At 34.0% G+C, this 17,781-nt stretch overlaps 2 protein-coding genes across 2 annotated transcripts in view; one reads left to right on the forward strand and one right to left on the reverse strand.

Moving 5' to 3' along the window:
• LOC127835875 (equilibrative nucleobase transporter 1-like) overlaps positions 1 to 7,261 on the reverse strand; it is a 56,471-nt gene extending 49,210 nt beyond the window's left edge. The window contains exons 1-2 of the mRNA XM_052362300.1: positions 7,146 to 7,261; positions 3,481 to 3,563 (exon numbers count right to left, since the gene is read on the reverse strand). Coding sequence (XP_052218260.1) covers positions 3,481 to 3,563; positions 7,146 to 7,261 — 199 coding nt within the window. The remainder of the gene's footprint in view (positions 1 to 3,480; positions 3,564 to 7,145) is intronic.
• A 6,116-nt stretch (positions 7,262 to 13,377) lies between these two features.
• On the forward strand, positions 13,378 to 14,741 carry LOC127835876 (uncharacterized). Its single transcript, XM_052362301.1, has 2 exons — positions 13,378 to 13,818; positions 14,329 to 14,741. Exons 1-2 carry the CDS (start codon positions 13,425 to 13,427, stop codon positions 14,739 to 14,741), a joined length of 807 nt encoding a protein of 268 aa, XP_052218261.1. The 5' UTR covers positions 13,378 to 13,424.
• The last annotated feature ends 3,040 nt before the right edge of the window (positions 14,742 to 17,781 follow it).

Consider the following 17,781-nt stretch of genomic DNA (forward strand, 5'->3'; position numbering starts at 1 on the left):
CTGAACGACATATGTCTTAAGATTAATTTAAGATGTATGATCACCATTATGCTGCTCAACATGTGTGCTGCAGCAATACAATTAAGACATTAATTGCAAGAATGATCTTATATTTGTTGACTAAAATTTGTCAGAAAACGATATATTAATACGGTTTATTTTTACGTTTCAACAGTTTCCAGAAATGTCATTTTTATTCTTAATAACGTAATATTAATTTTCTATTTTTCTTAACCATACAAACCTAATGTTTATTATTTTTCGACAAGTATTTGCCGTTGATCTGAACGCGACATCAACTGAGATATTTTGTTTGTCTGACTTCAATACATTGCACTATACACACACACTTCTTGGATAAATTTCGTAATCGCACACTTTCATGAAAACATGCTATCTGATATATTTACGAACATGGGTTCAGATTATGACTGGAGCTAGGTCGTGTTGCCTATAATGCATATCATTAAACGCCCAAAGTGATATGGTTGCTGAGAACGTAGATTAAGAAGATTAAAACCGTACCACCATGTTATATATGTATCAATGAAGTCTCTATGTTATGATGACCCGGAACCTTCAATCTAGTACAAAGCAGATAAGTAGTATTCGCACCAGCAGTAGGTTTAATGAAGTAGCAGATATATACGTCGCAATAGTAGTAGTAGCAGTAGTAGTAGAAGTATTTAAAGAAGTAGTAGTAGTAGTTCTATTATTAATATTATTATTATTAATAATATAAGTAGTAGTAGTAGTAGTAGTAGTAGTAGTAGTAGTAGTAGTAGTAGTGGTAGTACGTAGTAGTAGTAGTAGTAGTAGTAGTTGTAGGTGTAGTAATAATAGTAGTAGTAGTAGTAGTAGTAGAAGTAGTAGAAGTAGTAGTAGAAGTAGTAGTAGTAGTAGTAGTAGTAGTAGTAGTTAGTAGTCGTAGTAGCGTAGTAGTAGAGTAGAAGTAGTAGTAGTAGTAGTAGTAGTAGTAGTAGTAGTAGTAGTAGTAGTAGTAGTAGTAGTAGTCGTCGTCGTAGTAGTAGTAGTATAGTAGTAGAGTAGAAGTAGTAGTAGTAGTAGCGTAGTAGTAGTAGAAGTAGTAGTAGTAGTAGTAGTAGTAGTAGTAGTAGTAGTAGTTGTTGTAGTAGTAGTAGTAGTCGTAGTAGTAGTAGTAGTAGTAGTAGTAGTAGTAGTAGTACTAGTAGTAGTAGTAGTCGTAGTAGTAGTAGTAGTAGAAGTAGTAGTAGTAGTAGTAGTAGTTAGTAGTAGTCGTAGTAGTGTAGTAGTAGTAGTAGTAGTAGTCTAGTCGTAGTAGTAGAAGTAGAAAGTAGTCGTAGTAGTAATAGTCGTAGTAGTAGTAGTAGTAGTAGTAGACGTCGTAGTAGTAGTAGTAGTAGTAGTAGTTGTAGTAGTAGTAGTAGTAGTAGTAAGTAGTAGTAGTAGTAGTAGTAGTAGTAGTAGTAGTAGTAGTAGTCGTAGTAGTAGTAGTAGTAGTAGTAGTAGTAGTAGTAGTCGTAGTACGTAGTAGTAGTAGTAGTAGTAGTAGTAGTAGTAGTAGTAGTAGTAGTAGTTAGTAGTAGAAGTAGATGTAGTATGTTTAGAAATGTTTAACATGGTTATGTTATTTATGAGTGTTATACATGTATATTGCTAATAAAAAAGCAAACATTGTGGAGATGATTGTGAGCGAAATATTAAGAATAATAAGACACAGTTTAACATGGCAAAACACAAATCTAAGGTAGCAATCATTTATTAGTTTAATATTTTATATGCATATGGGTTATATATGCGCTTCATATGACTCCTATATATGGCGCATATGCGCTTCATAAGCATTTAGTTTTGAGCTTTCAAATTACAAGATATCCCCCAACATTACGAGTATTGCATTATATTGTTGGGTAAGATTTATTTAAATGTCGGTTATCTAGTTATTATGCCCCGAACCAGCGGTTCCGGGGGAATTAAATTCGCACCGTCCGTCCGTTAGTTAGTTCGTCCGTCAGTCCGGCCGTCCAGATAAGTTTCCGCTCAATTAGTCAATCAATTGTCATCAGATCTTCACCAAACTTCATGAAAATGTGTAAGGCTATAACATCTAAGTCAAGTTCGAGAATTGACCCAAACATTCCTGAGTTACGGTCCTTGAATCATCGTAAAATTGTGGTTTTTTCTCGTTTCCGCTCAATCACACGAGCAAAGGTCATAAGATCTTCGCCCCACTTCATGAAAATGTGATACAGTGTCCATTGTTGCTATCCAATTCATTCTCAAGAGTTGATAACTGGTAAAAAAGATGACATGTAAAGCTCACATGTCAGTTTCACATATATGGGCCAAATGTAAAATATTCGCAAATATGTAAACCATTTGTAATGGTACTGATATCATAAATAACTGACAAATATCCTATTTTAACTTATGTTTCAATCATAGCATCTTCCAATTATCAGAGCATCTTCGGGGGCATGTGTCATCCTTCGGAGACAGCTCTTGTTCTGTTTATAACTAACCGGATAATGTTTGTATTCATAAGGCGTGACTCTTGAAATTCTCTGAAACGTTTAACTTTCAAAAACGTGATAATAGCTCAGCGGGCTAAAATTTATTTTACTTAATAAAGCAGTATTCTCAATTAATCATGTTGCTGATCCACACAAAATACTACGCACTTTAAAAAGTTGCATTGAATATTTTATTTTTTTAAGCACAAATTACAGGCATGTTACCTAAGCTTACAAACCAATAACTATTACATAAATTGAATAACCATTCACATTAGAGAAGGCGAATTTTATACCAAACAGGCCAACACAATGATATTTTCAACAATAAGTATTTATGTATACGGCTTGATTTTATAATGACGCTATTTAATGTAAGAATCTGACAATGTCTTCGCTAGTTAGAAGCATTTAAAGGTATAGAAATGTGGTTTATTATTTATACTTAAACACACGTACATTTCAGTTGCAATCATGCAATTGACAAGAAATCATAATATAAACATCTTCAAAATTCAATTAATACATCACCTGTTTGTCTAAAATACTGGCGTTATGCAACAAGAATGCAATTTACAGTAAAACGTGCTAATTGTTTCTAAAACTAAGTCCATTATTTGTTTCTATGTACACTTTATTTGGATATTATGCATGAATAAATACTCCAGAAATTGTAGTATATTGATAACCGTCGGACTGATAAAAGTTCTTTGTAACATTGGGCTACTTCGCACCCAGACATTGTCACTAATTGACAGATCACGACAAATGCCTGCAGTGAAGAGCATTGTGGTGCAGAAGCCCCGAAGTGATGTGACCTCTGTAGATACTTGCCGTTGTGTACAATATCCGTTGAAACCCATTTCGAAGTCTGAGTGCAATAATGGACAGCGAAGTTGTATAGACCGGCAACAGAGGCGTTGAACTTTCCTGTTCCTTTGTCATAACATTGGCCTTCGTTGACCTCCACTATTGTAAACACTACATCTTGACCAGTGCTGACAGTTATAGAGGATGTTTAGGAGACGAGCTTGGCACGAAACGGTATTGTTGGGGTCTTCAGCTCTCCTGAAAGAGCAAGTTTTTTTTTCGTGGAATCGTGTAAATCTATTTAAAATGCAATTTGATGTTATACTGTTATTAGTTTTAATTGTCTCAACAACCGGGTGGCTTTATTTTGTGTTTAATTCAGTGCATACTCTTAAGTGTTATAATACAAAGTAGTGGTACTTTATACCGTTAGAGAAAATCGATTTTGGGGGGGTCAAATTATAAACATCATTTTTATATGAAATGTTAATCTGAATAATATTCATGGTAAATTTATGTTACACATAGCATTATTCGCGATAGTTTTCTGAACAAAAATGTAACCTGCTATCGGAAGCATACGAATGATCCGTACACAGTAGATACAATATCATCAATACAGATGCAAACGTTTGAGAATATTTTTTGAGTTGAAAATACACGGTCCAACAAAATAGCGCCATAATATTTTTTTAACTAACTTAGGGTGTTTAAAATGTAACAAGTATGCCTTTCAATGTTACCTTTAATACGATCCACTCTGCTCTCCATGTCTTTGATAGCCCGTCCAGATTAAGTCAGGATATGAGACACAGATTCAGACACGTTTTTCAGCGCTGTTTTAATTGCATCGTCCAAGGTTGCTTCTATTACAATCTGCTAACGTTCCATTGCTTCAATAGCAATGTGGAACTTATCGTTTTTATGTTGAAGTTTTCTCAATGCAACCACAACATTTGTGTTCGTGTCTTTGATGTCTTTAAGCGTTTGTTCCAATGCAAGTTCATTACGGATAACTCGTTCCAACATCATTTCTTGTTATCAGGTAAATAATGACAGTATAAGGTCAATGTTGTTGATATCAGGTCAATGTTGTCGATATACGACAAGGCACTTCCAATTTTAAAGTCATGATGCATACCATTTTAATTCAGTTTTTGGTAGCTTATAAATTTGATTTCATGAGTCATCAGAGAAATAAATATATATATATATATTGTTTTTTATGGTCACAATTATATATACAAACAAGAGATGCGTTTGTCAGAAACACAATGCCCCCATTTTTACCTTTGACATTGCAGGATGACCTTGTTGACCGTTCATTTCTAAAAATGTGTAGCTCCATGAGATGCACATGCATGCCAAATATCAAGCTGTTATAATCAATATTGCAAAAGTTATCACCAAGGTTAAAGTTATGTGACACATAACATGACTAACAGACAGACAGGCCAAAAACAATATACCCCCGATCATTCGATCTGTGGGCATAAAATAATTAAAAACATATGCAGAAAACAATCCTTTTAATGCTTTTTCCAATGTTAATTTGTATTGTAAGGAGTTAAACAGAAAAATTATGCAAGCATAGTAACAATGTAGTTTTACAGTAGAACAGTAATTCCAATTTTATTTTTTATTGTTTTAAACAATGAATAATTGCTTTTTTAATAACTTTATAAACAAAACAAAATCATCAAATAAAGTGTCCACAAATAATATTTGAATAAACATATTGGTAATAAACAGGATTATGACAAAGGCATTCAACACATTTGTTATTTAATTGACTATTGCTTCATCTTCTCCATTTTTTTTTTAACTTAACTGGCTAATCAACAGAGGGATTGGCAATGTAAGGTCATTCAACATAATTTGAAATGCTTAAAGTCCTAGTGTTGAAATGGATTGTGAGAAAATGTTCGTTTTTCCACTCCATAGATGGCACTTACCATAAACATATACTGGAAATTTTTATTTTATTTTGGGGTATCTAAATGTTGCATATTTCACAATCCTAAGCAGTATTGAAATATATCACAGTGTATGAACATTATTGTGCAAAAATGGGTCTTGTGACATATGCTGCACATACCTTCTGACCAGTCTGCCCATTAACTCATTCTGGTCTGTAGCTTAACTGTCCACTATAAAGTCACGGAAATGTTTCGTGGTCTCGTAAGCAGACAAGTTAGCTCCTGAACAGATTAGGAAAATGCGCAGACTGATCCAGAGCTATGCATGCCCAATGTGGCATAAGACTCATTTTCCCGTGACATGGCTCATATACTTCCCCATACTTGATTTGTCAATAACCGGACTGTCCTACTGCAGTATTATTGACTTTTCTACTTTGAAGATACTTATATAATATGAACATTTACCCATTTATGCCGAGTGGAATCTCCCATCCTTCTAAATTGGATCAATTTATTTCCAAAATTAGGGATGTCTAGATTATTTATTTCTATTTTTAGAATATTTCTTACAGAAATTCCTTTAAGCAAACAGCGCAGACCCTGATGAGACGCCGCATCATGCGGCGTATCATCTGGGTCTACGCTGTTTGCCAAGGCCTTTTTTCTAGACACTAGGCATAAATGGGTTAAATCAAAATGTGCCAAACATCTGCAACATAAAATGTTAAAGCCATGCCAAGTCAGCCATAGTCCTTCAGCATGCCAATCGAGCATTTCTTTTAAGTCATTCCACTAACATCATACCACCAAAATGCAAAATAAAATTATGACCATATGACAATAATACAAAACATATGTGAATGTTTCCAATGAAACGGTGCAGGTACAACTTATAATTATTGTGGAAATAATATTTGGAAATGAAGTCAAAGAGGTTAAGGTACTGTTACATTGTCCACCTATCTTCAGATTAAACTGTCACACCAAAAATACCTGGGACATGACAGTATAAATGGCATCTATATCAGTAATTCAAATTTTGTAATGTTAAAACAATGGCTTGCGCATGTTTGGAAAAGTATTGAAGACATTTAAATGGGTTTAGACAGTAAAGACACTTTTAGTCTCTACTGGAGTTTTGATTATATATTCTTTATTTCCTCCGATATCGAAGATTCGAACAAATTACTAAAACCCGAAACACCGGCTACTCTGAGACGATACTTTACGCACATGCATTTAGCCCAGTTTTCCCTGAGGCCAGTTCCTATACAGGGACAAACACTATACTTTTATCCAAAGTTCACTAAGAACATAGTTATGTATACAAACGAAACAAGAAATGGCACAAAAGTCGCAATACCCAGTTCGTACCGTAAAGTGTTTAACTTTATTACAAAGTAGCATTAAATGATCTTTTAAAAGCATGAAATCCCTGTAACACATCGGAGTCACCAAGCAGAGACCACACTTATTTCTGAACAACAGACATTAAAACATATGAGCGGTGCTCGATGAAAACGGGGCTTAATGCATGTGCGTAAAGTGTCGTCTCTGCGCAGTCTGCTATTAGAACCAAGATGATTTTCTTGCGACAAAAGCATACAAAATTCATGGTTTAATCACAATTTAATTATTTCAAACATTTTTATGTCAAGCCCTAACATGACGCAGCTAGAGATTACAGGAAATTTATTAATTTAAGTTAATTCCTTAGCTTTAACCACGGGAGTTTTATTAATACGAACCATGATATCATTTATAATATTTTTTTGATTCCCACACCTTTCATAAATATAGAACAACAAAAGTATTGAATCAGGTTTTCAGAATTCATATCCAAAATTCTATTATATTGGTGAATGGTAACCCACATCTAAATGTTTACATTTAAGGTTTCTCAGTTGTAAAAAGTAACCCAAATTTATCTGTGTAGGCTCGGAGCACAATGTCCGGCAGCAAGGCCAGGGTTATGAGCCCAAGCTCTGCCAACCACACGCTGTGAGACTGACGTACCGTGTTCCAGTCATACATGTTGTATAGTAAAATGAGCCGCTTTCTGGGATAACTGGGCTTAATGCATATGAATAAAGTTTCGTCCCATATCAATATGTGCAGTCTGCACTGACTCATCAGGGACGACACTTTTCACATTTATGCTATATTTTTTTGTTATAAGGAAGTGTTTTATAATTTACAAGACAAACCAAATATAACACCCCAAATCCTTTTAACTTCAGATAATTTTTTTATGTTTTATATATTTTATTAAAAAAAGGCTATTCAAATCAGGTGACCAAGGAGACTTGCAAAGCTTTGATGCTAGAGACATGATTTGAACACACTTTGATTTGGCCTTTATACCATATTACACACCAATACATTATCCCTGACCATTGATCTACAATGAAGGTGTTTTAAATTATTTAGTATATAAACCTATATGAAATAGGTTACCAACGGGGTTTGGCCAGTTTTGATAACAGAGCCAAAATGAGAACCATGTTTGCAGAGAACCACTATATAACATTTACCAAATATTTCAAGCCTCACTCTCGCAATTTGAGAAAAAAAAAGTGATTTGCTATAAGTCTAAAACAAAAGCACCGCATAACGGATGCAAACGCTCGGCTGCGGGTGCAGTTTTAAATAAATGAAAGCTTACCAGAATTGTTTTTTAGAGGTCACAGTGACCTTGACCTTTGACCTAGTGACCAAGAAATGGATGTGACGTGTAGAACTCATCACGTTGCATGCACATATAAAGTTTCAAAGTTGTAGGCGGAAGCACTTTGATTTTAGAGCCAATATTAAGGTTTAGCACGGCGGACGCCGGACGGCGGACACCGGACGGTGGACGACGAGCTAGCTATGACAATACCTCGGGTTTTCTCCGAAAACAGCCGAGCTAAAAATCATGTGACCTTTGGGGCATGACCTGCTTCGACCCCATGGGAATGATTTCAATATCATTGTAGAGATCCATATTAAGAACCAAATATTAAACCTCTTAGCCTTGCAGTTGCAGTGGAAAATATTTTTAAGTCGGCACGTTTTTTATAAAGAATCCACTAAAACAAATATGTAAAGCTCTGTTGACCTAAATATTTAGCAGACTGGAACGATTTGCCAAATTTTGAGGTCTGTGACTATAGGAACAATTTCTGTAAAGTTCATTGAAATCTGCAAAGCAGATTAGGAGATGTTGTTTGAAGCCATTTATTGACTCCACCCGAAGCAATACCCACAACAAATGACAACAGATGTCTCATGGCCACCTACCACAATAGACCTAAATGGGCTGTTTGTGCTTAGGCGAGCTAAAGTTCTAGTGTCTGAAGTCATTTAAGAAGAAACAGGAAATTCACGAACCTAGTAAAAACAATCATCCAAGTCTTTTTGGTAAATCGGAGGAGAATAAAACAGAACAGTTAAGTGCGTATTTCAACATTTACTGCATTTTTTAAGACATTTTGTGTTCCATTTCACTAGACCAGGAACATGTCATACTTTAATTTGAATACACCAATATTAGCTGTGATAAATATCGGTATCGATTTACTTCGTTTTTACACTGAGATGTAAGCTGTTCACTCATTTAACATGTACAATCAGGTTTATTTTAACAAAACAAGAGTTTATCAGATCAAAATGTTCAAAATCATTTATTTTTGACTAATCAGAGGCTTAAAATTAGTACTATTAATGTGTATGTAATGGCACACTTTTAAGCAACATAACATTAAGTTAATAAGAGTACTCAATAACCATTTTATGTTAATTAAAGGTACATAAACCCATTCAGAAAACAGGAAGAAATGCCCAGCTTTCAACAAAATGGCGACAGCTTTAAGTTCAGTTCATAAAGGTTCAGAGTTTGTGAAGGACTATTGTTGTGATGCTTGTGAAAGTAAAAATATCGTAGAAATTGCAGAGATGTACTGTGAAATATGTCTGAAGTGTATCTGTGAAAATTGCATTTATCATCATGGTCAATTAAATGCTAACCATGGCATATATGGGAGAAAAGACAAGAAGAAATGGTCTCTTACTAAGAAAATGGCAAACTTTATACAGACATGTGATGCCCACACAGACAAGAAACTAGAAATGTTTTGTGAGGGCCATTGAAAAATGTGCTGCAGCATTTGTGCTGTCCTAAACCACAGGTTTTAACAAAATCGATATGTTTCAATTTAATGTTGAAGTATCAGGCAGAACTTCGACAATTTTGAATTTGACAAACATAATTCAAATAAATTTTAAATTTGAACAACACTATTATGCAACTTTTAAGCACACATTTTTTATCTGGCTCAACAATTCCACGTTATATACCAGTAGGTCTGAAACAATTTTTCTTAATTCCCAAGGTACTAAATCTGAGGCAAGTAAACGCTAGTCTCAAACTAATGTGTAATTACTGGATTAATTTTCATTAAACAAAAAGACTAACAAAACATATGTGTATTTTTTTATAAAATATTGAAACAGCCTAAACAGCTGCTTTCCATACGCTATTATTGACTATTACTGTAAGTTATTTTTGATGTTACAGTGAATGATAAATTAAAGCCAGACAGAGCTCAAATAGCGAATTGTGTTGTGATCTTATAGAACGTACGTCGTTTTTTACCAATGTAGGGACAAATTGTGTCACATCGGGACGCCGGGACAAACACCTCAAAAGCAGGACTGTCCCTTCGAGATCTGGACATCTGTCATTGTTACTTATAGATGGGTGTCAAAGTGGCAATACAAAACTTTCAGAATGAAACCACTTTACACATGCAAAACCACACATCTTACCTAAAAGTCATCTTACGCCAGACATTTGAACCAGAATAAATCACAATAGAAATGACATTTTATCATTCAAATAACAAATTAACAAAAGATATTTCAGCTAAAATTCACTTTCATGAATATGTAAAGTTGTATGTTCACAAGCAGATTCCTTAAAATAGGTCACCATATTTTTGTAATTGACAATCTGATAATATTCTGAATAGCAGAGATGCAACTTGTAGCAAATGTTCAGTATATAGGTAAAGTGGGATTTGTCCCTTCAGTGATAATTATGGCTTTTCAACAGAAACAAGAAATACATTAAAAAGGTATTAATCATATATACAATTATAACGCACACAAGGCTAGTAAATAAAGTTTTTTAAAAAATAATTAAAAGTTTAACTTGAAGACTTAAACAAAATTTCACACATTTCTCAAATGGTTATAAGATTCCATCAAAACATGTGACCATAAAATCTATAGGAGTCTTCCCTTTCTCAGAAGCTATCAATAATAATTTACATGATCTAAGGTCAAAGCATTCTAAATGTATTGTGCGAAAAACAAATTTACACAGACTAGCCCCACTGTCCTTGACCTTTGACATGTAAACATCAAAAGCAATAGGCATCATTATTTCCTTCAAAGTAAACATTATACCTATGTGCATGGTTGAAAAAAAAATCATTCTCTAGATATAAAATGGAAATGAAAGTTCTATAAATCGACCAACTTATCTACCTAAAGATGGGAAGGTTTAAAGCTATTTCCCCCACTTCTTCCTATGGGGGATACAATAATACATATTTAAAAAATTGTATCACATTTTGTATTGATGTGTATGTTTCAGACAGTGCAAGGAGGTGACTCTTATCTTAGAGAAATTTAAAAACTCAAAAATGATCTGCACAATCTGACAAGTTTCCTTTTTATTGGATATGTAGGTCTTTGACGATAAATCACATCTTTACGATGCGAAACTGATTTAGAGTATTTTGAATTTATGCAGATGTTTGTGTTCACTCGAATATTTTTTATTTCCGTTTGGGAGTTTTTGATGCTTTACACCCAGATTACAAGGCTATTATGTTTTCCATTGTCGTATAATTATTATGCCGTTTAGACTTTATGTACCGTAATTACTCTATGTTTTCGAACACTCTAAGTTTTCGTACACCCCCGTTTTTAGCACAAATTATTATTTTTCGTAACTCTTTATTTTCGGACACACGAGTTTTCGTCCGTTATTTATGTCTCTAAGTTTTGGACAGTATATTTTACAGCGCTATTTTACCAAATTTCGAACCTGTTTTCGATATCTAATGACACTTCGATCATGCGGTTTTACATCCAGATTAACATCATAAAACATTGCGGTTGCATGCCTGACGGCAATGGACCATTAAATTTGCGTTGTTGGGTAAATAACCTTGTAAACCGGTATTAAACAATGGTTTCGCCCGATAGCATAAGCGTTATGACAATTACCAGGGGTAGTGCCAATTAACAGTTCAGTTATCTACCGAAATAGTACTACCCCTTCTCAGTAAAATAACTGTGACAAATACTAAATGTTTCAAATTGTGATGCACCCTATTACAAGTTTTACGAACAATGGAAGGTGTTACACAACAACTATCGGAAATGAACAAACACAGATTTCATAGTTTGCTTTTTTATTGCGTTAAGCACAGGTTCATACAAGCGTGTATCGGTACATCACATGCTCATTTTTGAACTCGTTGGTCAAAGTACAACCTTGAAGTAACTTTCTGTCAAATAAATTAAGCATTTACAATTATTTAAAAATGCAGTGCAAACATGTATAATTGTAATTTTATACTATACGGCACGGTATTTTACAAGCGCGTGCTATTACCGGTAGTCGTTGAAACAATTGACGCTATGTTCGGACACTTCCATTTTCGACTCTAAGTTTTCGGACACCTGTATTTTGTTTATATTTTTCGTATCTAAGTTTTCGGACACGACAAAAAATAATTATTTTTAAGTGTCCGAAAACATAGAGTTATTACGGTATATTTATACTCAATTTCATCCAAACACAGCATTTACGAAGACACAAACTGCTTGGAAAATGTTATATAATTTTATGGTATAAAACAAGGGAGAAATAAACACTTATCTGCGTAATTTCTTGTATAAGGTTGGAACGTCGAGAACATGTGATTAGATTTCCGAGAGAACTACAGAGAAATGAACTTTCAGCTGCTTAATATCTTGAGTCAGACAAACTGCTGATTACATGTTGAGTGATACAGTGGTTACTACATAACACAGACGTCTTCAGCCGAGTTCCCATCAGTCATCAGGTGTTCGCCCCTTATCTCGGAACACCCTCTTGATGGCGTGGCAGCAGTGTTGATCAGACACTGCCCGTCTGTGATGGTTTCATAATTGATCACATTTGAGTTCCAAAAATACGTGTTTAATGGTAAACGCCCAACCAAACGTTATTTAAAACGTAGTTTCTGACAAACACGATTTTGCTTATCTGAATTTTCAAATCAAACACACCTGAAAATTCAGTTTACTATGATGATAACCCGATCCTGGATTAGGACAAGCAAATTGGAACTATGCGTTTCTAGGCGCAAGAACAAGAATTCAGTCTACAAGACAATACGTGTGAATTGTACAATTACAGTAAATAGCGACCTTAACAATAAATTGAGTTTCGCCTTTAAGATTTTAATAGATTACACTAAAATATATAAATATTGTGTTTTACATATTATGTCAATTTTAATTTATACGCACGATACTAATCAGGTTATGTTAAGCCGAGCGGTAATATCAAATTTAATGACACCGCGAATAAGACATGAATTGTTAGACGTGTATATGAATGTATATTATTGCTGTGCTAATAAAGATTTACCTTGACCGTTACAAAATGGTGACCACACTAAACGATTATTATGTTTAGTTTAACGACCTTGTATGATGTATAGATGGCTGGTCCCTTGCATTGGAGAAGAGCAGATCTAATGATATCTACATTTTGTCATGTGGTGATTTCTCGAGCGTTTCATTATTTCAAAATATAATACATCGCAAGTTCAGTATAACTATCTTTTTACACATGAGTCATTTCAATACGATTCGAAAATATAGCCATTATACCTGTGAATATGACTGCAGAATGTTAAATGACCTCGACATTGCCTTTCACTCGTTACTATTTTTACTAAAAGCGATGTAACGTTTATTTGAACTACAGGAATACCGTAATGAAATAATGGTATTCAAGTGGCCTTGTGGTTCCTTCGACGTATAAATCTCAGCCACCATTCGTTTGCACTAGAAGGTTGTTGCTCACTGTGTCGACGCAATCGTGTTAAAAGAAGCAATAATTGTCAATCTGAAATCTGCCGGAGCTAAAATGAAGAAAGAACTGAAAGCTGTTCTGTATGTACTGAATCTCGCGGTGACATCATTGGCAGCGGAGCCCGCATGTCCCGTGTGCTCGCGATATAATTATGAGGAAATGTTATTAGAGCGAGTTATCCGCAATGAGCTGGCCCTGGAACACACGCTTAAAGACATCAAAGAAACTAATACAAAGGTTGTGGATGCATTGAGGAAGCTTCAAGATGAAAACGATAAAGTCAACATTGCTAATGCAGCAATTGAACGTAAACAGATTGTAATGGAAGCAGCATTGAGTGATGCCATTAAAACAGCGCTGACAAACGTGTCTGAATCTCTGACTCATATCCTGACTGAATCGGTACGAGCGATCAAAGAAATGGAAGGCAAAGTTGACCTTATTAAAGGTAACGTGGAAATGCATGCGTGTTACGTTTTACACATCATTATGTAGTTTAAAGTTACCTAATTGCACTTTTTTGTTGGACAATGTACTTTCAACTAAAACAGAATTCTCAATCGTTTGTTGCTATATTGGTGATATGGTATTTATTATAGAAGTATTATCCGTACACTTTCACAGTTCACATTTTGTTCAGCAATATATCCTAAATATTGCAACTTTGTATCAGACATTTGCTATATATGATATTCATGATAACATTTTGTAATAAAAATGAACCATGTTTATGATTTAAATTTAATCAATAATTTAACACAATTAATACATTTTGCCTGACTGTAAAAAGTACCAATATTGTTTCGTAACACTAAAAGTATGCATGAATTAAAACATAAACACACATCTTAATAATAGGCACCTACAATTAAAGCTAAGTACATTAAAATTTAAGCGAATTTGAACAAATACCAAAGGAATCCACCAAAAAAGTACCATGAAAGCGTTGTTATTTCAGGAGAGCTGCAGATCCCAACAATACAGTTCCGTGCCAAGCTCGCCTCCTCTATAACTGTCAACAGTGGCCAAGATGTTGTGTTTACACGAGTGGAGGTCAACGAAGGTCGTGGCTATGACAATGGAACAGGAAAGTTCACCGCCTCTGTTGCCGGTCTATATCACTTTGATGTTCACTATTGCACACAAAGTTCGCAATGGGTTTCGCCGGAGATTGTACACAACAGCAAGTCTCTACAGACGTCAGCTCACAACGGGGCTTCTGCACGACAATGCTCGTCACTGCAGGCCTATGTCGTGATGTCCATGGGTGACATGGTCTGGGTGAGATCTATCCCCGGTCAAACAAGTTACTTGTATCAGTATGACGGTTGGGTTGATACTACATTTTCTGGTATACTGATTCATGCATAATATCCAAATGATGTGTACATAGAAAAAAAACAGAATGGAGTTAGTTTTAGAAACAATTAATACGTTTTATTGTAATTCGCATTCTTGCTGCATTTGTTCTATAATGCCAGTATTTTAGAGAAACACGTTTTCTATAAATTGAATCTTGAAGATGTTTATATTACGATTTCTTGTTAATTGCATGATTGCAAATGAAATGTACGATTGTTCAGGCATTAAATAAAATAACATAATTTCTAGACGTTTTTGATTCTTCTCACTCGCGAAGGCAATGTCAGATTCTTATACTAATTAACTTCATTATAACATCAGCCCGTATACATAAAAACTTTTTGTTGAAAATAACATGTTTGTTTGCACGTTTGGTTTCAAATTCGCCTTCTCTCATTTGAATGGTTATTCAATTAATTTAATAGGTATTGTTTGTAAGCTTGTGTAATATGTATGTTACTAGTATTTGAGTTTAAATAATAAAATATTCACGCAACTTATTTGAATTTTAAAGTATTATTTTGTGCGAATCAGAATTCTTTCAACCTGGTTAATTGAGAATACGGTTTTATTAAGCAAAATAAATTTTAGCCCACTGCTAATTATCTCGATTTTGAATATCAAACGTTTAAAAGAATTTCAAGATTCACGCCTTTTGAATACCAACATTATCCGGTTAGTTGTAAATAGAAAAACAAGAGCACCGCATAACGGGTGCCACGCTCGGCTGCGGGTGCAGTTTTGAATAAATGAAAGCTTGTCAGATTTTTTTAAGAGGTCACAGTGACCTTGACCTTTGACCTAGTGACCCAAAAATGGGTGTGGCATGTAGAACAAATCAAGGTGCAGCTACATATGAAGTTTCAAAGTTGTACGTTGAAGCACTTTTATTTTAAAGCCAATGTTCAAAACCTCAACAAAATGTTAAGGTTTAAGCACGACGTGGACGGCGGACGACGAGCTGGCTATGAAAATACCTCGGGTTTTCTCCGAAAACAGCCGAGCTAACTAGATAACCGACCCAACTATATAATGCAATACTTGTAATGTTGGGGGATATCTTGCAAATTGAAAGCTCAAAACTAAATGCTTATGAAGCATGTGACATATATAGGAGTCATATGAAGCGCATATATAACACATGGATAAACAATATTAAACTAATAAATGATTGCTACCTTATGTATGTGTTTTGCGAAGAAAAGTTCCATTGTGTCTTATTTTTCTTAATATTTCGTTCACTATCATCTCCGCAATGCTTGCTTTTTCTGTATTAGCAAAATACATTTATAACACTCATAAATAACATAAAAATGTTAAAAACATATAGATTATGCAAATAGGATATGTGTGTTTAAACAAAAACACGGAACAACACGTGAAATTTACATAAATATACATTTATTATCCTGTTAAATGTCATTAATTAAATCCTTTGTCTCATAAACAAGGCTATTCTCCATATGATAGAAATCAATTACAGTTTTATTCTGCTCTTACCGTATGATAGCACATTCAAATGAAAGTAAACTAACAATTAACAATACAACACATAGTTTAAACAGAAAATTAGAAGGACACATGTTATTTCTAAATGACTGAACGAATTTCATATTAGGGGATAGCAAACATATTTTATTATCTAAATAAGTGTACACCATGTTGTAAGCATATCACAGTGTTCCTCTTTGTAAGCATACAGTATGACGCAATATTTATGGTAGACATATTATTACCCATTATTTTAATCATCCATAATGGAAAGATAATAAAAACAGTTAAGATATGCTTCATAAATTCATAAAACGATTTAATTGAATTAAAGAAAATCGATTAAACAAATTGTTGTTTTAACTGTTGTTTAACAGACACACACACAAACTGAGAAATGATATGGCAACAGTTGGAAACAATTATGTAAATAAGTTAAAAACAAGCAACAAACACAGTGTATGCTGATCAAATAAACATCAGTTGCATGGAATATAATTTAGTCCATAATATAATCCAATCGCATTGATAAACATTGTTGCCATTATTGGGCATCACAATTAAAAAATAAAAAGACATCATTAGAAATCTATTAATGCAAAGCAACAAAAAAGAGCCATTTAATGTTAAGAATGGAAAAACTTCAGCTCCCAGTTCAAAAAGCACTATTTATTCACAAAGTAACTTAAAAGCCTTTAAGATGCTGACAAGTGTATGCCCACACAAACTCAATTCGAGAAATTCACATTAGAGAAAGGACACACAAGGCCATGTAAAAAACAAGCAATTTGTATCCAATTCATGTATTATGCGGACATTTTGAAAATAAGAAAAGAGACCAAGCATGTGGAAAAACATTTAATTGATAACTTTTGATATTTAATCTTTTTTGTAAAAATGGTAAAAAGCTTACTTGTATCCGAATAACTATCATACAGGATACTTGATTGATCTCAATGCAAACATCATACCCAGTATTTAAAAAAATGCTGTACATTACTAGTAAGGGTAAAATGAATGTTTTGCAGGAAGGAAATGCCATCAAGTCATACATGAACGCAATTATTTGATAAAATAAGGCTAACCAAAGAATGAAGTTTTTCAAACTCGTTCAAAATACCCTCCCTGTTTCTTAGCCTTGAAATATATATTTGACTAAATTATATGCATTGCAAAAAAACACATAACTGGATTTCATTTAGTTCTAAAAATCCTTGGTTCATATAATAGGAGTTATAGAATTGCAGTTATATAATTATGTATAAGACCAACATTGAACCCAAGTTCACTCGAACACCCTAAGGTTCTCAATTGAATTTCGGGGAACTAGAAAAACAAAAATTGATACTCATAATTTTATTTTGCATTTATAATTTCCTTGTCAGCGTCGTGAAAGGAAATTCAAACAATGACACGACCCGATCTTAAAACCCGTTACATATGGGCAGTGTTTGCTTCGTTCTATATACCAAGTTTTATTTAACCGAAGGCTCTCTTCCAGAATTCTTTTGAATATTATTTGGATTATTTATTGTTATTTACATAGTCAGCAGGTGTT

Source organism: Dreissena polymorpha, chromosome 6, assembly GCF_020536995.1.
Source record: "Dreissena polymorpha isolate Duluth1 chromosome 6, UMN_Dpol_1.0, whole genome shotgun sequence".
Lineage (NCBI taxonomy): Eukaryota > Metazoa > Mollusca > Bivalvia > Myida > Dreissenidae > Dreissena > Dreissena polymorpha.